The sequence below is a fragment of the Heptranchias perlo genome, chromosome 5 (genome assembly GCF_035084215.1).
Source record: "Heptranchias perlo isolate sHepPer1 chromosome 5, sHepPer1.hap1, whole genome shotgun sequence".
NCBI lineage: Eukaryota > Metazoa > Chordata > Chondrichthyes > Hexanchiformes > Hexanchidae > Heptranchias > Heptranchias perlo.
In genome coordinates this window covers 102970103-102996872 of record NC_090329.1, presented here as the reverse complement: position 1 = coordinate 102996872, position 26770 = coordinate 102970103, and the positions used below count along the sequence as shown (strand labels likewise).

General features: G+C 41.0%; 1 protein-coding gene across 1 annotated transcript in view; it reads right to left on the bottom strand.

The window, feature by feature from the left end:
- Window positions 1-305: 305 nt before the first annotated feature.
- Window positions 306-26770, bottom strand: part of cep162 (centrosomal protein 162) — a 139982-nt gene continuing 113517 nt past the window's right edge. Inside the window, exons 22-27 of the mRNA XM_067983879.1 lie at window positions 22993-23220; window positions 17089-17723; window positions 14316-14457; window positions 11740-11838; window positions 3452-3586; window positions 306-1494 (exon numbers count right to left, since the gene is read on the bottom strand). Coding sequence (XP_067839980.1) covers window positions 1276-1494; window positions 3452-3586; window positions 11740-11838; window positions 14316-14457; window positions 17089-17723; window positions 22993-23220 — 1458 coding nt within the window. The 3' untranslated portion in view covers window positions 306-1275. The remainder of the gene's footprint in view (window positions 1495-3451; window positions 3587-11739; window positions 11839-14315; window positions 14458-17088; window positions 17724-22992; window positions 23221-26770) is intronic.

Here is a 26770-nt window from a genome sequence, read left to right as displayed (position 1 = left end):
ACGTCCTCTTCTTCTGCTTGTTCTTTTTCATTTTTTTCCTTACTTTTCCTTTCTGTCTCTTTTCTCTCTCTTAAATCCATTCTCTTTATACTGGATGCACAGGCATTGATTTATCTCAAGAGCGATTTGGGAAGTGCCAAAGAAACTGATGCATAAGTACTAATACTGCTATAACTGAATGGCAATGCAAAGGCAGAATTAAGCACTTCAAGACTGAACCACAGTATGTTGCTGACCAAGAAATATGATTTACTACAATTCTGAAAATGCCAAAATTTAAAAAAAAATCTACAAATTGTTGCGCATTCCCAAAAGGAAATTTAAATTCCATAGCAATAACTTAACCTTGTAAGACAGTGTACCAACAACTCCACAGTTAAAGAACATATCAATAAATGGTTAAGATCCTGTATATCAAAACAATTATATGCACAGTAGCAAGTGAAGATTAATGGATATTGGAGTTACAAGAAAACATGGTCTTTAACTCTGATCGCTTCCTGTAAATCATGATTGGCTCATTTCTGTTTATCCCTTCAGCCCGGACATAGCTTTTGAATAACTACTTGAAGATGGCCGTCTCTCTTGGAGTTCAGTCATGGATTACAAGAGTAAATTTAATTTAGAAAAGTCATCTGAATATTTACTGCTTCAAATTCACTCGCTGTTATACCATATGCAGTTTTACTTATACTGGTTGTGAAATTAGACTGTAGGATACTAACATGCTTGTCTGAAAATCCTCTCTGATATTTTTGCAGACATTATCCTGTTTAAAATAAATGGGCTAAAATAGCAAAAAGAAGTTTCAGACAAACATTTGTACGTTCGCATTCTATGGTGTAATGCTTATTGTTTTCAGGTAATTGTATTGTGACAGCCGTCTTTGGTGCTCCATGTATTTACTGTGCAATGAGAATTAAATACATGACATTACATAAAAGGTATTAATGAGATTTATTGTGCAGTGATATGCCAGGATACTCAATATAGGGTTCTGACTGAATGAATTTTTTTTAAAAAAGCAAATTAAATGTGTTCCAATAAGATTCTATTAATAGGTTCAGTCAATTGACAGCTTTAAAACTAAGGTTAAAAAATGCCAAATTAGGATTGGTAAACACATTTTTTCCACACAATTTATCACTGTTGCAAAAAAAAAACAAACCTTTTATGAACAAGATTATCATGGCACTGCTTCATAGGCTGCACTTTTGAATACACATTGCAGTGAGGGTTTCCATAACATAATAAAAGTGAGTCATTTTTGTAGTATTACAATTGCCTAGTAAATGTTGAGAGATTTTGTCTTGTAGAACCAGGAGCTGGAATAACAACCCCTTGTCTCTGCAGCTCACGCAGAACATCCAATATGGAGTCCAGTTCTGTTCTGAAATTTTCCAGTTCATGATTTTTAAACTGTGCCAGCTTCTTCCACTTCTCGACCTCTTGAATCTGTTCTGCATCAGCACAGTGCCGAGCTTGCTGAATTAACTATTAGGGCATTAAACAAACAAAAGAAAGAGGTTACTGAAACCTGATAGCTATTCATCAATCATTCCTTTAATGAAAAAAAATTTAAAGAAATTATACACCAATTAAGGACCAGTGCTACCATAGCAGAAAATAGTATTGGCCAAGGGACAAAAAGCGGAGGCTACAAAGAATATTAACTGTACGCTCAGTTTTCTATTATTAGCTTAGTGCACAAAGGAATATTTGATTTTGACACCTGTGCATGTTACTTATAATGAAAAATTCTATTGCATTTCACAGTAGAGATAATGTGCCAATGCTACAAATAAGTGTGGGATTAGAACATTAAAAATTTCCACTGCACTTCACCCGCACTCCCAATTATCAGCAAGAGCTTCCTGGGATTTGCTTGAGCGCCTTTCACGAGTTAGAGAGGCATTTTTGGCAGAGGGTTCTTGAATTGGCTGCATTGCCTTTTGAAGGAGGTGCAGAGGTGGGGGCCGAAAGGGTAGGTACATGTGGACGAGTCCAGCAAAAAAAAAGGCAAGTTGTGTGGGCCGGATGACCATTTCTTGTCCTAAATATGTGACAAACAGCTTGACTTGGAAATGTCTGCATTTTATTTTTTGCTTTGAAGAATGGTCCTCCTGCCAGCAAGATTAACCACCGCTACAACCAGCTGATCTGACAGTTCAAAGCCTCACCAACGCACCTATCTACACGTTCAGCCACTGGATCCAAAACAGACTTCAAGAGAGTTGGCCAAAAGTGATCCTCCAACACCAATCATGGCCCAAGACAAGTGATACTACAGGCAGCATGTGTTCATCTCCACTAATTTATGTCCCAGGAGAGCTGATTACTTTAAAACCACTATACAGCATGCTCATTTAAACACATTGTTTACTGGACAGAAGCACGTTTAAACAGGCAGCACCTGAATTAATTTTAAAGTTAGCAGCTTCACTAACTTTTCTGGAGGGGAGTGCATACTGGCTAGAAGAAGAAATGAGCTGCATTTATATTGTGTCTTTCACATCCTCAGGATATCCCAAAGCACTTCACAGCCAATGAATTACTTTTAAAGTCCGCTGAGGGGCTGTAGTTGATATCAGGGCTCTCTCCAGCCTGTGGCGAGCCTGCAGTCACAATGGGGGGCATGAGAGAGCTCCAAGCTGATTAGTTGGCACTGCAACTGCTGACCAATCTTGCCAGAGTGCTGCTGGAGAGGACCACACAGTGGACAGGCATGGAGTAGACAGCACTTTGTGTGTTCTCAATTATCTACCAATTTTTATCATCTTCAGGGTGATCCCCTCTATTATGCTGAATAATTGAGGTTCCTTTTTTTTTAAATTTAAAAAAAGGATTAGCAAAATGCTTTACCGCATCAAAAAAAATACACCTTACACTATTCTATTATCACCATGGATCTTACTATTACCCAGTCAGGCTCAAGTTAAATATTTTTCTCTTACATCTTCTTATTTTTGTTTTTTTCTTTTGTTATTTGTGCCTCAGAGCTGTTATTTCTACATTTCCTGTCTGTCTTGGTACATTTTGATATGGGTTGTCCACTCTGAGTACTATACATATCTCCACAACAGGGTGAAAATTACTACCGTCATGATGTACTTTTCCCTCACACTTACAGAATTTGCCCATAGGAGCTCAAAATTCCCAGCACCCAAGGCCCAGGTGTAATTTTAAATTCAGGCTCCAGATAAAAGAGCAAAAATTCTTGCAGGCATTTTGATCATTTTAAATTTAGTCAGACTTGAACTAATCAGCAGATTAAACAGATTGTGGTTATTTGAACCGATCAATGTTTGTCATATGGATGAACAATGCTTTTGAGGTGCAACATTTTTGAGGTGTGATGTCTTAATCATATACATTTTTTTATCCAAAAGATTACAATTGCATTGTTTTTCATTTCATTTCTTGCATCACTTAAGAATTGACTGTACAGTACCTGTTGGAATTCTTGCTCTCTCTGAGCATACTTGAGCTCCATCTTCTGAATCTTTCTTTCCAAGGCCAAGAAGTGCCTCATCTCTGGACTGTGATTCTCTTTGGCTTCCCTGAGTTCTTCTAAAAGCTTGGCCATCTAGGAGTTGAAATTTGATTAAATATAGATCACAATTCATTTTCATAAGAGTATATTATGAAAAGCATGCACATGGGATTCTGCCAGAAGGGAGGAAAAGATATGTATTAATATATCTTATCAGCAACATCAAAGTGCTTCCTATAAGATTAATTATTTGGTGCAGTAATCACTACGTAGGCAAATATGGTAGCTGTTTTTGTGCATTGCAGCAATGATAGACAAATTAATTAATCTAATATTGGTAGCGTTCATTAAGAGAGGAATGTCAGCCAGCAAATGCACATGTATGTGAAAACATTTATGCAACATGATATTTGGTACAGGTGGCAGGCACAATTTTGCATCAGCACTGAAGTCATCCTTTTGAAACAGGAATACAATCTTGCCATTGAGCAGCTGACACCAAAATATCTGCAGCAGTTTCTCTTTCAATAGAAGAAATACACGACTAGACCAGCTTATTGAAAAGTGAAATTCCAATTAACTTGGCAAAATAGAACATGGATTACTGCTTTCCTCAGATATATTAACAATACTTAGTGTAAGATTGAGTTGAATAAACTCTAAATGGGATTTGAATGATTCAGGAACATTGTTGGGATAAAGAAGCAGCTTCCATCTAACAACGTAGATTCTCTGTCCACTACACACACACACACGTGTCTAGGATGGTGGCGACTCCTTTACTAAGTTTTAAAATGGAATATAGGAGACATACCATTTATAAGAAATTGGAAAAGCTCTATAACAAGAAATTAGTTAAGATAAGGGGCAGAATTTTCACTTCCAGTCGGGAAGGGAGTGGGGAAGTGGGGGGGGGGGGGGGGGGGGAGAAGATTGACAGGCTGGCTGGCTAGCTGCCAGGCAGCCGGGGATTGGAGGGAGGGAAGGATCATGCGCCGGGGAGGAGGAGCTGGGGCGGGAAGGAAATGGAGGGGGTGGGGAAGGAGATGGGGGAGGGGGAGCCGGGAAGATGATCAGGGGGCTGGGAAGAAGATTGGATGGGCCAGGACTTGGAGATCGGAGGTCGCTGGAGGTCGGGTGATGAATCAGAGATAGCTGGATGAAGCACTCCTGCTCCTCCGGGCCCACGAGCAGTGCAATAAAGGCACTCACCTCATGGATCTGGCCTTTTGCGCCTGCTTTCACCTGACATAAATAGGAAGCGATGGGAAACCCAAACAGGTAAGGATAAATTCATTTTAATTTTCCAATACACAAAATATTAAATACCTCAAGTATCGCGATGAGGTACATTGCCCTTTTAAGTATTGGCCTGCTGGCTTTAAGTGGGAACGGGACTTCCTGGTGTTTGCTGTCCACACGCAGACAAACCTGCCTGGGTTAAACCCAGAAGTGGGCGAGTTGGAGCCGGAATGCGGACCCACTCCAAAAAGCTGTTATATTAACCTCCCACCTGTTCTTCAGGGTTAAAATTTACCTCAAGGTTTCCCCCCCACCCCCCCAGGTGCAATTGAATTGTACTCTGCAAAGGGTATTTAAGATCCAGATTTGGGCTGAAATTCCTCGACCCTTGCGGCACACTCCTGCCATAACTCCAGTAGAAAGGCTCGAAAATAGGCTGGAGCCCGGATACCGTGGGCTGCAAGTGTTCCTGCTCACACCCCTTCCAAGGCTAGTGACACGGGGTAGGCCAGGGACTCTCTATGTTCAGAGTACCTACAACCTTGATTTCGCAGAACATGTATATGGAGTGCAGTGGTTATGTTACTGGACTAGTAATCCAGAGGCCTGCACTAATAATAAAGAGAACTTGAGTTCACATCCCACTGTGCCAGTTTAAGAATTTGAATTCAGTTAAAAAAAAATCTGGAAATTCAGTAGAAGTGACAATGACAGATTGTCGTGAAAACCCAACGGGTTCACTAATGTTCTTCATGGAAATCCTTGCCATGTGTGGCCTATATGTGACTTCAGTCCCACACCAACATAGTTGACTCTGAATTGCCCTCTGAAGTGGCCTAGTAAGCCACTCAGTAATATCAAACCGCTACAAAGAATAACAAAAATAAAACCGGACTCAACAATTCAGCTGTGACCTAGGCCATATAATCGCCGTTCCTTCATCGTTGCTGGTTCAAAATTCTGGAACTCCCTACCTATTAGCATTGTGGGAGCACCTTCACCGCAGAGATTGCAGCTGTTCAAGAAGGCTATCACCCACCACCTTTTCAGGGCAAATAGGGTTGGGCAATAAATGCCAGCCTTGTCAGCGATGCCCACATCCTGAGAATGAATTATAAAAGGAAAAGCCTGCCAGCCAGCTGCCAACTCAATAGGGCCCCCCCGGCACTCCGGTAAGTCATTGAGAGGGATGTGGGGTTTGGCAGGGTCTTGCAGTCGCAAAATATGGGGAACCCTGAGTAGCAGAGGCCCAGATTTTCCTCGTGGGGTTTGGAAGAACACTCCTGCTCCTCGACTCCACAAAGATAAGATCTGCATGTTGCACTCAGTGACAGCATGCTGGCAACATCAAGTTCTATCGCTTCCTTTGATCTTACAACCATCTCTGTGCATAAGACTGCCTGCCTAACATTACGTTATGGAAAAGCCAGAATTTCTTAAAATCGATCATCAGGAAAACCAAAGCTATCATTTTCGGACCTAACCTTTGCCACTGACTCCATCTCCCTCCCTGGTTGGTGACTCAGGCTGAATCAGACAGTACACAACCATGACGCTCTGTTTAACTCAGAGCTCAACGTCAAACCCCATACCCTATCATTACAAAGACTGCTTGCTTTAAAAAATTGCCTGTTTCCACTGTCACCATCGAATCTCTTATCCACACCATCATCACCTCTAATCTCAATTTCTCCAATGCCCTCTTTGCTGGCCTCCACCTTGCATAAACTCTAAATCATTAAAAACTCTGCCGCCCACATCCTGGGCCTGCACTCAGCCCCATTTTCCCATAGTGCCCGTCTTCCCTAAATATAATGGCCTCCTGCCCCTGATAGCATCGAATTTAAAATTCTTTTCCTTACCTAGAAATCCCTCCATGGTTTTGCAACATACCTTGCAGCCTTATGTTCCCCTTTGTGCCCTTCAATTCTCTGACTTTGACCTCCCAGGCATCCATCTCCCTCTCACCAGGCTCCACTATCCAAATGGTACAGCTTTCAGCCCTGCTCTCTGGAACTCACTCCCAAAACCCACCTCCATATCACCCAGCCCAAACCTTTAATAACCTTCTCAACTTTAATCTCTTTGACTAAGCTTTTGGTCAACTCTCCTAAAGTTCCTCAAAGGCTGGGCATTTATTTATCCTCCTCTGTACGCTTTGCAGATTGTTCTACATTAAAGGCACCATATAAATGCAAGTTGATGTTTTATTGTGACTGATCATGTCCTTTGTGTTATTCTGCATAACTATGTCTGTTACGGCAGATGGGTGCAGAGGCTAAACAGAGGAAGGAAAAAATGTGCACTAGAGACATGGAAAAGTTGCAAGCAGCTCACGATCCTGCTGAGCTACGTCCCTGCTGTCGGCCTTCCATTCCTTCACTCTGTATATTTCTCATGTTTTCTCTTACTCAGAGAGAGAGAGAGAGAGAGAGAGAGAGAAAGAAAGAAAGAAAGAAAGAAAGAAAGGCAGGGAGAGACACACACGTCAGAGACAGATAGACACATTCACAGAAAGAGAGAGAAACAAAAGGACATATGCTTTCATAGAATCATAGAATCATAGAAGTTACAACATGGAAACAGGCCCTTCGGCCCAACATGTCCATGTAGCCCAGTTTATACCACTAAGCTAGTCCCAATTTCCTGCACTTGGCCCATATCCCTCTATACCCATCTTACCCATGTAACTGTCCAAATGCTTTTTAAAAGACAAAATTGTACCCGCCTCTACTACTGCCTCTGGCAGCTCGTTCCAGACACTCACCACCCTTTGAGTGAAAAAATTGCCCCTCTGGACCCTTTTGTATCTCTCCCCTCTCACCTTAAATCTATGCCCCCTCGTTATAGACTCCCCTACCTTTGGGGAAAGATTTTGACTATCTACCTTATCTATGCCCCTCATTATTTTATAGACTTCTATAAGATCACCCCTTAACCTCCTACTCTCCAGGGAAAAAAGTCCCAGTCTGTCTAACCTCTCCCTATAAGTCAAACCATCAAGTCCCGGTAGCATCCTAGTAAATCTTTTCTGCACTCTTTCTAGTTTAATAATATCCTTTCTATAATAGGGTGACCAGAACTGTACACAGTACTCCAAGTGTGGCCTCACCAATGCCCTGTACAACTTCAACAAGACATCCCAACTCCTGCATTCAATGTTCTGACCAATGAAACCAAGCATGCCGAATGCCTTCTTCACCACCCTATCCACCTGGGACTCCACTTTCAAGGAGCTATGAACCTGTACTCCTAGATCTCTTTGTTCTATAACTCTCCCCAACGCCCTACCATTAACTGAGTAGGTCCTGGCCCGATTCGATCTACCAAAATGCATCACCTCACATTTATCTAAATTAAACTCCATCTGCCATTCATCGGCCCACTGGCCCAATTTATCAAGATCCCGTTGCAATCCTAGATAACCTTCTTCACTGTCCACAATGCCACCAATCTTGGTGTCATCTGCAAACTTACTAACCATGCCTCCTAAATTCTCATCCAAATCATTAATATAAATAACAAATAACAGCGGACCCAGCACCGATCCCTGAGGCACACCGCTGGACACAGGCATCCAGTTTGAAAAACAACCCTCTACAACCACCCTCTGTCTTCTGTCGTCAAGCCAATTTTGTATCCAATTGGCTACCTCACCTTGGATCCCATGAGATTTAACCTTATGTAACAACCTACCATGCGGTACCTTGTCAAAGGCTTTGCTGAAGTCCATGTAGACCACGTCTATTGCACAGCCCTCATCTATCTTCTTGGTTACCCCTTCAAAAAACTCAATCAAATTCGTGAGACATGATTTTCCTCTCATAAAACCATGCTGACTGTTCCTAATTAGTCCCTGCCTCTCCAAATGCCTGTAGATCCTATCCCTCAGAATACCCTCTAACAACTTACCCGCTACAGATGTCAGGCTCACCGGTCTGTAGTTCCCAGGCTTTTCCCTGCCGCCCTTCTTAAACAAAGGCACAACATTTGCTACCCTCCAATCTTCAGGCACCTCACCTGTAGCGGTGGATGATTCAAATATCTCTGCTAGGGGTCCCGCAATTTCCTCCCTAACCTCCCATAACGTCCTGGGATACATTTCATCAGGTCCCGGAGATTTGTCTACCTTGATGCGCGTTAAGACTTCCAGCACCTCCCTCTCTGTAATATGTACACTCCTCAAGACATCACTATTTAGTTCCCCAACATCCATGCCTTTCTCAACCGTAAATACCGATGTGAAATATTCATTCAGGATCTCACCCATCTCTTGTGGTTCCGCACATAGATGACCTTGTTGATCCTTAAGAGGCCCTACTCTCTCCCTAGTTACTCTTTTGCCTTTTATGTATTTGTAGAAGCTCTTTGGATTCTCCTTTGCCTTATCTGCCAAAGCAATCTCATGTCCCCTTTTTGCCCTCCTGATTTCTCTCTTAACTCTACTCCGGCAATCTCTATACTCTTCAAGGGATCCACTTGATCCCAGCTGCCTATGCATGTCACATGCCTCCTTCTTTTTGACTAGGGCCTCAATCTCCCGAGTCATCCAAGGTTCCCTACTTCTACCAGCCTTGCCCTTCACTTTATAAGGAATGTGCTTACCCTGAACCCTGGTTAACACACTTTTGAAAGCCTCCCACTTACCAGACGTTCCTTTGCCTGCCAACAGACTCTCCCAATCAACTTCTGAAAGTTCCTGTCTAATACCATCAAAATTGGCCTTTCCCCAATTTAGAATTTTAACTTTTGGGCCAGACCTATCCTTCTCCATAGCTATCCTAAAACTAATGGAATTATGATCACTGGTCCCAAAGTGATCCCTCACTAACACTTCTGTCACCTGCCCTTCCTTATTTCCCAAGAGGAGGTCAAGTTTTGCCCCCTCTCTAGTCGGGCCATCCACATACTGAATGAGAAATTCCTCCTGAATACACTCAACAAATTTCTCTCCATCCAAGCCCCTAATGCTATGGCTGTCCCAGTCAATGTTGGGAAAGTTAAAGTCCCCTACTATTACCACCCTATTTTTCTTGCAGCTGTCTGTAATCTCCTTACATATTTGCTCCTCAATTTCCCATTGACTATTTGGGGGTCTGTAGTACAATCCTATCAAAGTGATCTCTCCCTTCTTATTTTTCAGTTCTACCCATATAGACTCAGTGGGCAAACCCTCGGATATATCCCCTCTCACTACTGCCGTGATGTTCTCCCTAATCAAGAACGCAACTCCCCCTCCTTTCCTATAGCATCTGTACCCTGGAACATTGAGCTGCCAGTTCTGCCCCTCCCTTAGCCATGTTTCAGTAATAGCTATGACATCCCAGTCCCATGTACCCATCCATGCCCTGAGTTCATCTGCCTTGCCCATCAGACTTCTTGCATTGAAATAAATGCAGTTTAATCTAGACTTCCCTTGGTCTTTGCCCTGCTTTCTCAGACCATCTGTCCGGTCATGTTCTGTACACTCTCCCTTACTGCCTTTTGTTTCTGTCACCACTTTATTTCCCACTGACTTCCTGCATCGGTTCCCATCCCCCGCCACATTAGTTTAAACCCTCCCCAACAGCACTAGCAAACACTCCCCCTAGGACATTTCTTTTATTTATACTTATAACGTCATGGGAGATCTACCAGTAATATATTTAAAAAGCTCAAGCACCACACTCTAGACACCACACTTTGTTACAAATGAAAAACTATTTCAAAATGCTGGTTGGTTCTGAATGGCACTTTGAATCTCCAGTCTGAAAGTGACATTTGAAGGGAGATTTTCCTCTATGGGTATCAAGTGTGCATCATGTAGTGCCAGCTTTTTCAGATGCCTTTCATTGCAGCGCTGACTGAGTAAACTCACTAGAAAATGAGGCAGGAGGCAGGAATGCCTCCTCCTGCCTCATCAAAGTACCAGCACTTGGCCTGCATCTACTGCAGGTGTACATCTTGGAAAAGCCCCAGGAAATGTTGGGGCAGTGCAATCAGGGTGGGAGCTTAACATAACAGGCCTCTGCCCCTTTTCCTCTTCCCTGAATCAGGGGATTGCCCATTCCCCAGGTACAGGGCAGAGGAATATCTACTCTTCAATCTCCAAAGTTCCCTGACAAAACAACAATGAAACTCTGAATGATATGAACCTTTGTTTCTTAATAATTAGACTGTATGGTCTTAAGGGGGCATAGCTCCACCTTAGTAAATATTATGTTGTACATTACAAGTATAACACTCGTGTCCTTATAGAATAGCACATCATCCAACTTGCCATGAGCAATGGAAATCTACTAGTTTTAAATAAACATTGTAAGCAAACATGTAAAATGGCACTCAATCCAGTTCTACTAAAATGCATCTAAAATGATAATCTTACAGGATCAAAGTGTTTTTTTTATAACAATTCAAGTCTGCATTATTTAGTTTAGTGCAATGAATTGTTTATGCGCCCTACAAAGTCATCCTTCAGCATGCACTAAATTTTCCAATTTACAAACTTCAGAAAAATCAGCAAATCAAATTCTAGGCTTGTGCATCAATAGCAAATGTGGAATTTAGTATTCTGTAGTGCTCATGTGCCTAATTGGGCAATAAATACTTGCCTAGTCCCTCTATTCAAAATTCACAAGAATCAGAGTATGGGATTGCTAAATTTCCTGAAATTTGTTTTGACAATTCACACTAAGTGCAAAGAAAGATACAAAATTGAACCATTTGTTAAAAGTACTCTTTATAACATATTTATTTTAGCACATAGTTCCTAAAAACCTTTAAACATTTTGAGTTGAAGATGAGGTTCCAGTTAGTTCATCGTACTCAATTATCCCTGAAATTAATTTTTAAAACTAGTTAGATCTACTGTCAGCTACTTTTTCCACATGAAAGAGTTTAAAACCCTCTTTTGCTTTCCACTTAGACTTTGCTGCATTCAAATTTTTCCACTTATGGATTTACATGACTGTGAATGTAGGACTAAAATGACATGTAAAGAATGTTAATGTCTCATCCATAAGTACCTGAGTCTGCAGGGTTTCTTCACGGAGTTTTGCAATAGAAAGAGCTTCCCGATCTTTTTGGAGTTCATTAACCTGTTCTCGAAGGTGCTTTATAATAACCTGTAATTAAAGAGGGGAATAGACAAATGCACAAGTATTTTTCGGTGCCTTTCAAACACCTTATTTTTCTACAGTGTCTTCAATGTACCAAAGCTTCATAAGGTGCTTCACTGTTGACGGTCAGACCTGAGGAGGAGGAGCAGATATAAATGCCAGATGACACTTGTGTGTCAAAAAGTAATATGGAGTCATGATTTTGAGTGCCTGCTTTGCTTTTTTTATGGACTCTGGTTCAAATTAGTAGAGAATCACACTACTAATGCACAAAATAAATGTTGTCAGCTGATGACTGGGGTCTTCCATTATAGGGCAGAGAGTGCCTGCCTGCATCTGATTTACTTACTGATCTGCATCTCCCATTGACCATTACATTAAGCATCACCCTCCATTCGTGTGCTTATGCAGAGGAGAGGAACTATACCATGGTATGTTATAGGAAAATTGAAATACTCCAGAAAGCAAAAAACCTAACATCTACATAATAGATAGGGTTTTGAACACCATATATGGAGAAGATCCTACTTTGGAATCATAATTTCATGCGCAAAACAAAACTGCTGGAAATATACGGCAGGTCCATCAGCCTGTGATAGAAAGAAAGGTATTATAAATGCTTAGACTTGCTCTGTATGACTATATTTTCTGTTTTTAATTCAAATCTTCAGCAGTTGCAGTTTTTAAAACAGAAATTCATATTTTGAAAACTTGGTCAAATCTTTAGAATAAAATTCCTTGATTCTGTCATGTGTGTTGAGCCAGTATTCTATGTTGTGACTGCCTGTTAATTTTCTTCTTTCTCAATGGTTAAGTCTTTTATCCTTTCTAATTGCATATGTTCTACTTTTGTGATTCTTCAATTATATGGGGAATGGGACTAGCTGGATTGCTGTTACAAAGAGCTGGCATGGGCTTGATGGGCCGAATGGCCGCCTTCTGTGCTGTAACCATTCCATGATATGGTGAAAACCTTTATCCCCAATTTCAATTTTGTTCCTAATCACAATCCATCAAAAAAAAATTCTACACAACAAAATTTATCTACTACGTATTAAAGATGCTGAGTGGGTCTCAACATTCTGTTCCAAAATGCATTTAAAATCCATAAAGCACACTATTAAAAAAATATTCTAAATGTGCTGACACATCTGAAATAACAGATACACTTGTAGATGTCCTTCTCAAGGGCAATTAGGGATGGTTAATGAATGCTGGCCTTGCCAGCGACGCCCACATTCCATGAATGAATAAAAAAAGGTGGCATTATAAATAGCATTTTAAATCTGTCACTGTGATGTTAGGTGGAAAAGTAGAATTTAACAGCGTAAAGCAGTTGTTGTGAAATGTCCTGCAGTTCCAGACTGCGACAACTAGGAATCTCTGCAACATCCTTTTCTTTGCAATTGTTTTGTCCAGGAGGCCCAAACATCAAACTATCTCCCTATCAGAACCTCAGCATAATTGAACAGTCACATAAATGTAAAGGTGCTTCCTCACCCCTCCTAATTCAGAGATGGCCAATATGTCACAGAAATCTCAGATCAAAGCTCTTAATAACATCCCATCAAGGAAATGTCTTTTCGAACATCTCCTTTTTGTAATGGCCCATTCCCAATGGGTCTTCTCCCATTGTCTCCCCCAGCCAGCAGTGACCACGCTGCCAGTGTGACAGTGCAAGCATGCCCAAAAGAATCAGTCTTCTGATTGTACTGTTAATGCAAAGCCATCAAAAGGTATTTTTCTGTCTGAATTTTTTGATAAAGTACCCAGACCTCTTGGGAGGACGAGTCTCAACTCCCCTTCTCTCCCTTTCCCCGAGAGGATTTTCAAGTCCTGGATAGCAAGGAATTTGGGAGTATGTGTGTACTTTATACCCCTCTCTCCTCCCATGTTGAGGAATTTCGGGTCCTGGGTGAGTGATAGTTTGGCTCATCACAAGGCGAGTTTACTGCGCTGCCCCTCCCACCCTCCTCCTCCTCCAACCCGGTTCAGATGAAAACCCTGGACACCCTACCCTACTGCGCCTTTGATCTCCCAGTCCCACCCACATCTCCCCATTTCCTAGCCCCCTCTTCCTCTTCCTCTTCACCCTCCCCCTCCCTCCTGCCTGTGTGTTAAATTATCCCCACCCTGTAACCATGCTTGACCTGAATACTGCACTTGGTCTTGATTCTCCATTTGCATCACCACAGAAGTGCAACTAGTTGTATCAAAAAATTGCACCTAATCATATTCCATCAAAAAAACATTCTGCATGATACCAAGCCAGTTCCTTGTCCACCTCACTATGTCCCCCTGAAAAGAAAAAAAATCCCATAATAAATACACACACACACACACACACAAATACTCCATTTTTTAAAATCCCCATGGTTTATGAAATTCTAAATCCATTATCCATGCCTGGAGACACTCCTGAACACATACAAAAAAATCTAATTGCTTTAAGTGGAGCTTTATGGGAAGTAAATTGCCTGTACCTCTTGGGTAGAGATTTTATTTGCCAGTTCAGCCACTTTGGAGGAGGAGTGTTCCAGCGCATGCTGAGTCAATATCCGTTCTACTTCTTGCTGATGAGCTGCTTTTAATGCTGCAACATGCTCAGAAGCACCTTCTTGTGCTCTGCAGTACAGAGAAAAACATTCAAAAAATGTGTTGCTTTACAAGAACAACTATTATCAAACAGCAATCAAAAACTAGTACACATTAGATTTATTCAAACTAAAAAACATTCAGCAAGGTATTTAAGACGGTCATTTCTCACTATTTTTCAGCAGGTGTCAGTTTGGCCCTCGCCCGTGTCAGGTTGTCTGTGCAAGCCCTCGCTCTAGAACTTATAACCTAGGTTGACACTCCAGTGAAGTACTGAGGAAGGATTCATTCTTCAGGTGAGATGTTAAACTGAGGCCCTGTCTGCCCATTCCAGTGGTTCTGGTGGACGTTAAAGATCCCAAGGCACCATTTAAAAAAATAGCAGAGAATTCTTCCCATATCCTGGCTATTCCCTTCCATTGCTCCCTCAACCAACACCACCAAATACAAATTAACTATTTGTGGGATCTTGCTGTGGAAAATGGTTGTCTACACAACAGTCACTGCACTTCAAACTAATTCATTGCATGTGAAGCCCTTTGAGGTATTCTTGAAAGGCATGATAAGATACTATGACGTAGAAATTCAGGTGCACCTGAATGGTGAGGCCTGAGGCATCCCCCGCATTGGGCCTTGGGCCTCCTTTACATTGGGATGGCAAGCTGCCAAGAGTAACAGGCAGCTGGCAGGTGAGGCATGAATGAATTTTGGGCCGCTGCTCTTGTTGCAGCAGCCCTCAGGCAAGTGAAGAAGGGAGTGCGACCGTGTCGGGAGGTAGTGGCCCAATCGGCGGGGGTAGGGGGTAGCACCTGCAACCGGCGGAAGGTGGCTGGCAGTGGCCCACGTTCTTTGAATGTGGGGGCAGGAGGAGCAATCCTGCTCCTCTCAGCTCCACATTCAGGTAAGTAATTTTTAAAAGCTTATCTTGTTGGTTGCAGCCCATCAATCATCCCTTTAACGACCACCTGTTAGGCTGCATCCTGCCTCAGGGCAACACAATTGCAGTTAGGACCTCAAACAGGCTTTAGGACCCTTATTTGCATATGCAAAGGGCTTAACATCTGTTTCAGGTGTGGGCTCTGCATGCGATTTTTTTTGTCTTATACTAATATGGCAGGCAGTGCGTTACTGGCTCTTAATGAGCGTGCACTTCCTGCCTGCCTTATCGGAGATTTAGGAGGCCGTTCAACGCCCAGAAAACAGGCGAATTTCTAGGCCTATATTTGTTTTCTTTAAATTACTATTATTTAAAGTTATATTGCTTTACGGCTGACACATTTGAATATGATGTATGGATCTAAGTGGAGAATTATCTAGGTGTACTTTTGACCATTCCCACCACCTGGCAGCATTCTAAATAATAATGGAAAACTAATGAATCTTACTTATTACATTATTTAATTCATTAAATTTTAGTCGACACTTAATCCATTTAATACAGGATACAAACTTTTCTCTAGTTCAGAAATAAATGTTTCTGTTATTTGTTGCATTCCATGCATGTGCTCGGTAGGATAATCAGAGTTCAGAAAATATGGACCCACATATTAAGTAACTTCTGTCACAGAGAAAAACACTCTAAATTCATATTCTGGGTTCAAATATACCAAAAAAAATTGTCAAGTTAATGTTTCTCAATGTGGATCTCTAACCTTCCTCTGCCTGCTCCCAGACAGGAATGCCTCCTACCCGTCCATTCCCTTGCTGCAGATTCTGTTACAGCAGAATTGGGACTTCCTTATCTTGCACGATTGTATTTAATGCAGCAATGTGTCATTGCAGAAATGGTTATTGTATCTTTTAAGTTGCGATGCAAAAGGATATCAAAGTGTTTTTTTTTAACAGGAAATAATTGATGGGGAGGAGTTATTGAAGCTAATATTGTCCGAGCTGGTTAGCCTCATTACCGCCAGCTCCATTGTATTTTTAGTTTCTTTCAACTGCTACACATTTATTTAAAAAATAAATGGTTAACCAGTTGCAAGACACCTCATGTTTAACTGTTCAAATCAGGGAATACTTTCACAATGAATTACAGCACTGAAGTTATGCCACTTTCTTTACCCCAAATTTTCTCTCATCCGCTCCTGAACGTGTTTTTGACTCGCAATGGGGTAAAATTCCATGCCTGCAAGCGAACCTTTGGTACCTTGCCAAAAGGCCATTCTTCATATGTGAACCTAGGTAGAGTGTCAAAAGGTCATGGGGCCATTACAATTGAACTCAATCTTGTCCTCAACTGTAGATATGCTTTACAGCAGGAGTGACTGGTTAATGATCAAAAATAGGAGCACTGGCTGATTTTTCCCCTCTCTATCAGAGGAGCAATGATCAATTGCTGTGTTTACACTGCCAATCAGTGGGAATCACATAACCAAGCACAGAACAAGGACAGAATCTTGGACTTTCCTTATACCACATGCTGCATTTACTCACTAAGCCTTTAGGGAGGCTATAATCGCAATAAATCCAACAGCTACATTAAGATGAAGAGGTGAACAGAGTATCCAGCCTACTTGTGTATATTTAAACTTTACTTGATTACTTGTTAGCCATCAGATTACAAAGTAGCTACTTAGCAAGCTTGATAGGTCCAATAGTTCAATCAAATTGTAATTGCAAGAGAACAAATTAAAAAATGGTTCAAGCCTGCTTCTTTACCTCCTTGCTTCACTTTCAAATTGGACGAATTTTACTCTTTGCTGGTTCATTTCCAAAGACAATCTTTCTATGTTGCTCTTCAGCATGTCATTTTCTTTCAGAACCTCTGATATATGAGAACCAGAAAAGTCATTTGGCTGATAAACTTTTTCATCTAAAGTTGCTGGGAAAGATTCTGTAGACTCTTTGTCCTTTTTGGACTTCTTGGTTGACTTTTGTCGTGCATCATATTTGTCAGCCAGTGTTTTGTTATTAAGGAGCACCCTCCTCTCTCTCTGGAGGCGTTCCAACGTCTTTGAAAGCTCTTGTATTTCTCGGTTTTTAGCAGCCAGTTCTAAATTGAGTTTCTCGATCTTGGCTTGGTGATATGTATGCTGCATATGCTGGTCAACCATTCTAAGGGAGGTGTCTTCTCTTTCCATTAACTTTAATTCTGCCTGGTAAAGTTGATTTTGCAACTTCTCAATGTCGCCCCTGAGACGATTTTCCTTGGACTTGTGGGCCTCTTTTAACTTGAGAATTTCCTCTTCCAGTATCTTCATTTCTGGATCAGGGTCATCTAATTTTTCTTTTTCATGAATTAGCTTGCGTACGAAAAGCTGTTCAAGTTCTGAGACTCTCTGTTCATACTGAATCTGGAAAACATACAAAATAATAGTTTATTAAGCTTTTTGTGGTAAGAATAGGAGTGATGGGTGAGTGGGACTTAGTGCGGGATAAGAAATGGGCAGCAGAATTTTGGATGAGCTGAAGTGTTAGGAACGCTAGCAGGAAAGGTTTTATTAAAAAGAATCTATTTTATGTATACCATTTTGTGCTTAAAAGACTGTTTTTGCAGAATCTGTTGAAGCAGGCATTATCTGTAGAATGACACAAGTCAGCGCAAATCACCAAGGACGCTTTGCAAGGCTGTACCGACTGACGTCATACAAGATAGCCATGTGTAGTTCTAACCTTCTAATAGCCACATCTATTTGTTTGACGACTATACGGTTACCTTTTCTCCATGTGAAAGGACAGCTTTTGTTAGAAGACTCACTCTCTGGAATGCTGAGCTGATGTAAATTAGTGTAAACTAAAAGTGAAGATCAAGGAAGAAGCATAATGTAATGGCCTTTTAGCTGAGGATAAAAGTGAGACCATTGTAAAAGAATTAGGTAAGACCCAGGAGCTAATCATTCTGCGACTGAGCTCAGTATTTAGAGGCTTTCAGTGTTCCTAAAAGGCATTCCCCTGGCAGACATAGTGACCTACATGGAGGCTGGGCAAATGAGGAGGAAATAATTCCTAATGCATCTCAACTGGTGCATGATCTGACTTGGATACAGTCTTATATTAACCTATGCACTTTTCTGCAACGTTGGCCTGTAGTGAAGAATATATATTTTTTCTTTTTACATTAGGGTATGAATCCGATGTAGGCAGGGGTGGGGTACCTTCTCTTTCAGGCTGTAAGGGTCCTAAGTAAACTTATTTTGTCTCAAACGATCACCAGTCAGTTTGCCGACCAGTCGTGGAAGAATTGCACCAAGAGGCCTTAGTAGTACTGTGCATGAATAATGTGTGGTTAAGACTGCTGATTTCCACCTCCCTAACATTGCACCCACCCCCCCACCCCCCCACCCCGCCCCTACCTCAGTCTATCTGCTCCCGAACCTTATCCATGTCTTTGGCACATCCAGACTCGACCATTCCAATGCTCTCCTGGCCAGCCTCCCATCCTCCACCCTCCCTAAATTTCAGCTCATCCAAAACTCTGCTGCCTATATCCTATCCCACTCCAAGTTCCCCTCACTCTCACCTCCGTGTGCGCTGACCTACAATGGCTCCTGGTCCACCAATGCCACAAATTTAAAATTTTAATCCTTATATTCAAATCCCAGCTCTTCAAAATAGTACCATGGGATCTTCTACGTCCACCTGAGAGGACAGACGAGGCCAGGAGTGGGACTTGAACCCACAACCTTCTGACTCAGAGGCTACCGCTAAGTCACGGCCGACACTTAAAGAGCAAATTGTGTATGAAAAGGCATTTGAGACTTAAAGCTTCTTAGAAGAGTTTTATCTTGGTAGGGATCTGCAGCGTTACATTATTTGTGTCATAGGTAAACTACTTTGGAACAAACTGTGACTATCAGAGTGCTGAATGGTGTGCAATAAAATATGAAATGTCACCTACGATTTGTGCTACCCAAATTCAATAATGCCTACTTGAATAAGTGACAATAGAATTAGAGTTTGGTCGATTATCAGTGGATTATTCAAATAGATTAGATTTGACTGGCCAAAACCAGCAGGGACTAGCCTGTGGTGAGTGCTCACATTCTCATGAGTACTTGAAGATCAAAGGTAGTATATTACACAAGAGGTTTATGACTTCTTGTCAAAGAAAGACCATCGTTAACTGTAGAAAATGCACAGCCTACATTGCGGTGGGCACCAAAGGTTATTTTAAATTTAAAAGTTGTTTTCATTGCAGGTATTGACTAAAGAGCAGCAATGACATTGCATACTGGAACAGGGTATCACAACCATATTAAAACAGGATACACACAGTTCTTGCTTCCCCTCTTTTAGCTTAAAACATTTCAGAACATTCATTGTAGAACACTGACTATGGTTTATTTTCTAAATTCAACATGTCGTTAATGAATATATATTAATTTCTACTGATCTACATAACCCACTTTACTGCTCCTTACACAAAGAACTTGTTTTTATATAGTGCCTTTCATATCCTTAGGATGTCCTCTAGCAATTTTCAAACTGGATTACGATGGAAGTGCAGTCACAATTGTTTTGTAAACAAATGTGGCTGTTGATTTTGCACACAGCAAGATCCCACTAACAGCAAATGAGATGAATGATCAAATAATATGTTTTTGGTAGTGTTGGTTGAGGAAGGAATGCTGGCCAGGTTACTGGGACAATTCCTTGTCTTCTTTAAATTGTGCCATGGGATATTTTGTGTCCATGTGAGCAGGCAGACAACACCTCGGTTTAACAGCTCATCCAAAAGATGAATATACATTAAGCAACAATAATTTAATTACAAAAGGAGTGTTATTACATTTAGTTACATGCAGTACATGTTTTCCCCCCAATATAAAGAGATTCACTGGATCAGTATTAATTGTGAACAAGCTTTGCTATAATATCGTACAAAAGTGCTTTGGTTTATGGAACAAAGGAAGATAAGGCAAACCTTCAACATCATTTTCTTCAGCAACATTGCTTTTTTAAAAATCTTTTCCATTTATACTTTTATTCAATCATGGCAATAAAATGTAATTCCTAAAGAACACTGAAAGCACCATAACAATTTACTTACATTATATCTTGCAAGACCTGTGCCATCCTGCAGGTGGCATAGGCAGTTGAATTATGTGGTTACCATAGTGATGTCATCTTTGTGACATCAACCATATGTCATTGAATTTGACACCAAGTTGGGTGGGAAAGCAGGATGTTCCAAGGTGAGTGAAATGTTTCAAAATATCTAACGCTTATTAATTGGGCTATGGTGGAGATGAGGAATGGTGGAGAACTGGGCAGGTCAAATGTCATATTATATGAAGGCGGCGCTACAGATAGATAAAGGCTAAAATAACATGTATTCATAATGAGTGATACATCATTATACAAAGTGCTATAGAGGGAAAAATTAAGTATGCATGTTGACTAAACATTCAAAGAAATGAAGGATAAATTAAGCAAAGTTAACTGAGAAGTATTGTCGAAGGGTATCCGAGTTGTGGGAAAATTGAGCACTTTTAAAACTATAATGTTGAAAATTCAAAATAAAGATTTACCCAAGAAAAAAAAACATAAATCAAATAAGCAGTGCCAAGATGGATAAATAAGGCAATTAAAACATGAAGAAGAAAGAAAGTGTACGAGGAAAGTGTACAAGGCTACGGACCAAATGCTGGAATATGGGATTAGAGTAGACAGGGCTGATGGCCGGCGCGAACACGATGGGCCGAAGGGCCTCTATCCGTGCTGTATAACTCTATGACTCTAAAAGGGAAAGGTGAATTATGAAAGGAGTATAGGAACTTCCTAAAACGTTTTTCTAGTATTGTAACATTAAAAAAAGTTAGAGAGGAAGTTGGATTCTGAAAGATAAAAAATTATACTGAAACCCTAAAGATAAAATAGTTAAATTAAAAGAATTCACCAAAGAAGGTAACACTAACCTGCTGTCTGATTACTGTAATACACCCAATATCCCAACATATTTTGAGCTCACAGTGGCAGAGATTTATGACTAACAAATTTCCTGGACCAGATGCATATCTCCGAAGGTGCTGAAGGAGACTAGAAAGGAATTTTTTGGGGTACAGATTATCATTGGGCATTTCTGAGATTCCACAAGGCTTGAGGCAAGGTAATGTGATGCTTGTATTTAAAAAAAGCACAGCAAATTTGATCGTGGAAGCTACAGGACCATTAATGTATCATTAATGAATAAGATAATGGAAACTATTCCTAGGTGGAGGATGGTGGAGTACTTGTGCAATAATAACTTAAACCAAAGCAGCCAACATTATTTTAGAAAGAAAAAAACCTGTCTGACAAACTTCCTCGACTCTTCTTCAGAACGCTACTGAAAGTAGATAGTGGTTCTCCCTACATAGCTTATCTGGACTTTGTGAGTTTTGACAAAGTTACATATGAAAGATTCCTATTAAATTGAAAGCTACAGGAATCCAGGCTAGAAAGTAGGACCAAATTAGAAGCTAAAAAGAAGCCGATAGCAGCAGAATGAATAATGTCAGAATTGGGGTGGGGGTGGGGGATGAGAAGAGTTGAGCGGGGTCTTCCAGGGGTCAGTGCTTGGACCTCTGTTACTTCTAACCTACATTAATGACCTAGATATAGAAATTAAATGTAAACTTGTCATTATTTATTGATGTGACTAATGTAGGGAGAACAGTAAAGATAATCCAGGAAAACACTGACAGAATGATTTATATAAGCTATGCAATTCAGTGAACAAATAAAATTCAACATTGATCAATGTAAATGATTACACATTGGCCACAAAAATGTGCATTGTGTAAACAATGAATGGGATTTGATTAACAGAGGGAGTCTTAGAAATGGGCCTAGGAGTGATGGTCAACTCATTACTTTCAATATCTGAACAATTTGGAGTAGGAATTCAAAAAGCCTATAAAATTATGGGTCTCTAGAAATTGTGCTAGGCTTTACAATGCACTGGTCAGATAACACTTAGGAGTACTCTGTTTGATGTAGGTCAGCGGGTTAGGAGAAACACTCAAGAGGATGCAGCAAAGAGCAACAAGTGATTCCAAGTTTCAAAGGGATGAGCTATGAGGAAAGTTTAGAGAAGATGGAGCTGTACAATTTAGAAAGAAGATGATTAAGTGGGACATTGTTGAGATACACAATATTAAAAAGGTACAGATAGGGTCATCTGGTACATTCATCCAAATTAAGCCAGAAAAATTGCATCAGAAGATATCAATTTAAATATGAGAGAAATGGTTTGAAAGCAGACTAGGAAGAAATTACTTTATTCGAAAAGTAATAAATCTTTGGAACAAACTGCTAGGTATAATAGTAAAAACAAAAACATTAGAGACATTCAAAATGGATGCTGTCCTTGCAAAGTTAGAGTGTTGGAATGATGAGCTTTGATGAGTCCAATGACCTTTATATTTTATCTTTCACTTGTCTTATATTTTTGTGTAAATAATTACGTAAAATTAAAAGGTCAAAGAATCTATAAATTAATGAAGAGATCACAGAATTATGACTGATAAAATAATAATCATGATGTTACAATATTGTGTTTGTAAATTGGATTTTTCTCTAAATGTCCTCCAAATTAAAGTATTCTGTAAGAGTTAAGCGTTAAAAGATAATGAGACATACCTTTATTTTTTGAAATTGTTGTTCCATTACTCTTAAACTTTTCTTCGCTTCTTCATCTTTTCCTTCTAGGTCAGCTTCGAGCTTCTTTATTCTTTTTTCTAGAAAAGCTCTTGAATGGAGTTTGCCTGCAGTTTCACAATCTGCATCAGGTACAGAGGCAGCTGCATAAATAAGGGCGGGCAGGGAATTTGGATATCGCCTTCGAATTATTTCTTCCATTTCCTTTACCTGCCAGAATTAGAAGGAAAAATAAGCTAGTTTTGTTCTTATGCATTATCATGCAATGACCTAGAAGGTTTTTTTTGTGCTTTGTTATTTTTCCTTAAGCATTATCTCAGAATTAATGGGTTATTATTATTGTGACAATGGCATTACAACAGATGGTAATAAAATTGCCACTCTTCCATTGTGATAAAATTGTCTTGGCCAACCCAGTGAATTACCATTCATTTTCTTTCTGGTGGCCAGACAAATGGGATGGATCCCTTCTGTCTTCTGGAGGAAACCATGTGCTGAGCACCCATTTAGAACAATTGTCACAACGCAGGTATATGGTGCTGCATATGGTCACCTACAGCCCTGTTACAAAGTTCCAGGATTTGTACCACTGCACCTGTCTGTGTTAACTTGAAACAAACTAACTGGTTATCACTTCCCCTTCCCCAAAACTATACCCATTCAAGGCCCGTGGCAACAGATGGGTGGGATTGGAATGTGGGGAGGATGCATATCGTTTTGAAGAATAAAGACCCTACCAAAATATGTAATCTTTCTATCTTCTGCATTCTGCAAGGAACAAACTAAAATAATAATAAAAACAGAAAATGTTGGAAACACTCGGCAGGTCAGGCAGCATCTGTGGAGCGAGAAACAGGGCTAGTCTTTCAGGTCAATGACCTTTCATCAGAATTGGAAGAAGTTACAGATTTAGCAGATAAACCCAGCAACTATAGGGTAGTCAGTTTAAACTCAGTGGTGGGGAAACTTTTAGAAACGATAATCCGGGACCGAATTAACAGTCACTTGGACGAGGATGGATTGATTAGGGAAAGGCAGCACAGATTTGTTAAAGGCAAATCATGTTTAACTAACGTGACAGAGTTTTTTGATGAGGTAACAGAGAAGGTAGATGAGGGCAATGCAGTTGATGTGTTGGATTTTCAAAAGGCATTTGATAAAGTGCCACATGGTAGGCTTATCATCAAGATTGTGGCCCATGGAATAAAGGGGGCAGGAGCAACATGGATACAGAATTGGCTAAGGGACAGGAATCAGAGAGTAGTGGTGAACGGTTGCTTTTCGGACTGGTGGGGGATGTACAGTGGAGTTCCCCAGGGGTCGGTACTAGGACCACTACTTTTCTTGATATCTATTAATGACTTGGACTTGGGTGTACAGGGCACAATTTCAAAATTTGCAGATGACATGAAACTTGGAAGGGTAGTAAACAGTGAGGAGGATGAAATTTAATGCAGAAAAGTGCAAAGTGATACATTTCGGTAGGAAGAACGAGGAGAGGCAATATAAACTAGAGGGCACAATTCTAAAAGGGGTACAGGAACAGAGAGATTTGGGGGTATACGTGCACAAATCGTTGAAGGTGGCAGGACAGGTTGAGAAAGCGGTTAAAAAAAGCATATGGGATCCTGGGCTTTATAAATAGAGATATAGAATACAAAAGGAAGGAAGTCATGATGAACCTTTATAAAACACTGGTTCGACCACAACTGGAGTATTGTGTCCAGTTCTGGGCAACACACTTTAGGAAAGATATGAAGGCCTTAGAGAGGGGGTGCAGAAGAGATTTACTAGAATGATTACAGGGAAGAGGGACTTTAGTTACATGGATAGACTGGAGAAGCTGGGATTGTTCTCCCTGGAACAGAGTCAGTTGCGAGATTTGATAGAGGTATTCAAAATCATGAAGGGTCTAGACAGGGTAGATAGAGAGAAACTGTTCCCATTGGTGGAAGGGTCAAGAACCAGAGGACATAGATTTAAGGTGATTGGCAAAAGAAGCAAAGGTGACATGAGGAAAAACTTTTTTACACAGCGAGTGGTTAGGATCGAGAATACACTGCCCGAGGGGGTGGTGGAGGCAGATTCAATCATGGCCTTCAAAAGGGAACTGGATAAGTACTTGAAAGGAAAAAATTTGCAGGGCTACGGAGATAGGGCGGGTGAGTGGGACTAGCTGGATTGCTCTTGCATAGAGCCAGCACGGACTCGATGGGCTGAACGGCCTCCTTCTGTGCTGTAACCTTTCTATGATTCTATGATAAGCAAAAAAGAGTATAACTTCTTCAATGTGGGCATTCCTAGAAATAAATCAACTAAAATAATGTAGCCGGCGAACAAACAGAACCCACCTTTCGTTAGATTTGCCCTTGCCCATTTCATTTCCATGAGATCTTGCACTGCAAGTTGCTGTAAGTGGGTGATCAAAATGGCACGGCGCCCTCTACAGGGTATCTGTGATCTGTGTGAACAAGCCAAGCAACTGTGTATTTTTTTTATTCGTTCATGGGATCTGGGCATCGCTGGCAAGGCCAGCATTTATTGTCCATCCCTAATTGCCCTTGAGAAGGTGGTGGTGAGCCGCCTTAGGTAGGGATTTCCAGGATTTTGACCCAGCGATGATGAAGGAACGATGATATATTTCCAAGTCGGGATGGTGTGTGACTTGGAGGGGAACGTGCAGGTGGTGTTGTTCCCATGTGCCTGCTGCCCCTGTCCTTCTGGGTGGAAGAGATCGTGGGTTTGGGAGGTGCTGTCGAAGAAGCCTTAGTGAGTTGCTGCAGTGCATCCTGTAGATGGTACACACTGCAGCCACGGTGCGCCGGTGGTGAAGGGAGTGAATGTTTAGGGTGGTGGATGGGCTGCCAATCAAGCGGGCTGCTTTGTCCTGGATGGTATCAAGCTTCTTGAGTGTTGTTGGAGCTGCACTCGTCCAGGCAAGAGGAGAGTATTCCATCACACTCCTGACTTGTGCCTTGTAGATGGTGGAAAGGCTTTGGGGAGTCAGGAGGTGAGTCACTCGCCGCAGAATACCCAGCCTCTGACCTGCTCTTGCAGCCACAGTATTTATGTAGCTAGTCCAGTTAAGTTTCTGGTCAATGGTGACCCCCAAGATGTTGATGGTGGGGGAATCGGCGATGGTAATGCTGTTGAATGTCAAGGGGAGGTGGTTAGACTCTCCTTAACCAATCAGATTGAAGATTGTGAAATGAACAGCAGAGAGCCTGAAAGTGTAAGTTAGAATAGTGAATTCAATGTCAAATCAGGTACAGAAAGCAAAATAAAGTGAGGGAAAGAAAGACTGGATTAAGAGAGAGGAAAAAGAGGCAAAGAAAAAGTAAAATAAAAAACATTTAGTTTTTAAAAAAGTCTCCAACAACAATTAAAAGCTGAAGGAATGAGACTCCACGTATGTAATAGTTAATTTTCAGTGTCAGAGAGGTTGCTTGGTAGTAATTAAGACTTATCACGCTGCTAAAAAAAAGGCTACTTAGACTGAAATTGACAAGCCCTAACTTTCTGTGACAAGTTTAATCGTACCTACCATGCAAGTACAGGAACTTCATGACGTTCAATGCATTTGAAAGGTGAGGCAGACGGTGAGATACTGTTTTCGGGAAGCTAATGGCGGAACTGTGCATCTCGGACAGCAACTTCTGGATTTTCGCATTTAACCTCGCATCTGCCCTCGCCTGAAGTTGCTGTGCGATTGCACATAAATAACAGTGAGCGCCGTTAGTTTCACCGTTATTTTGACAGG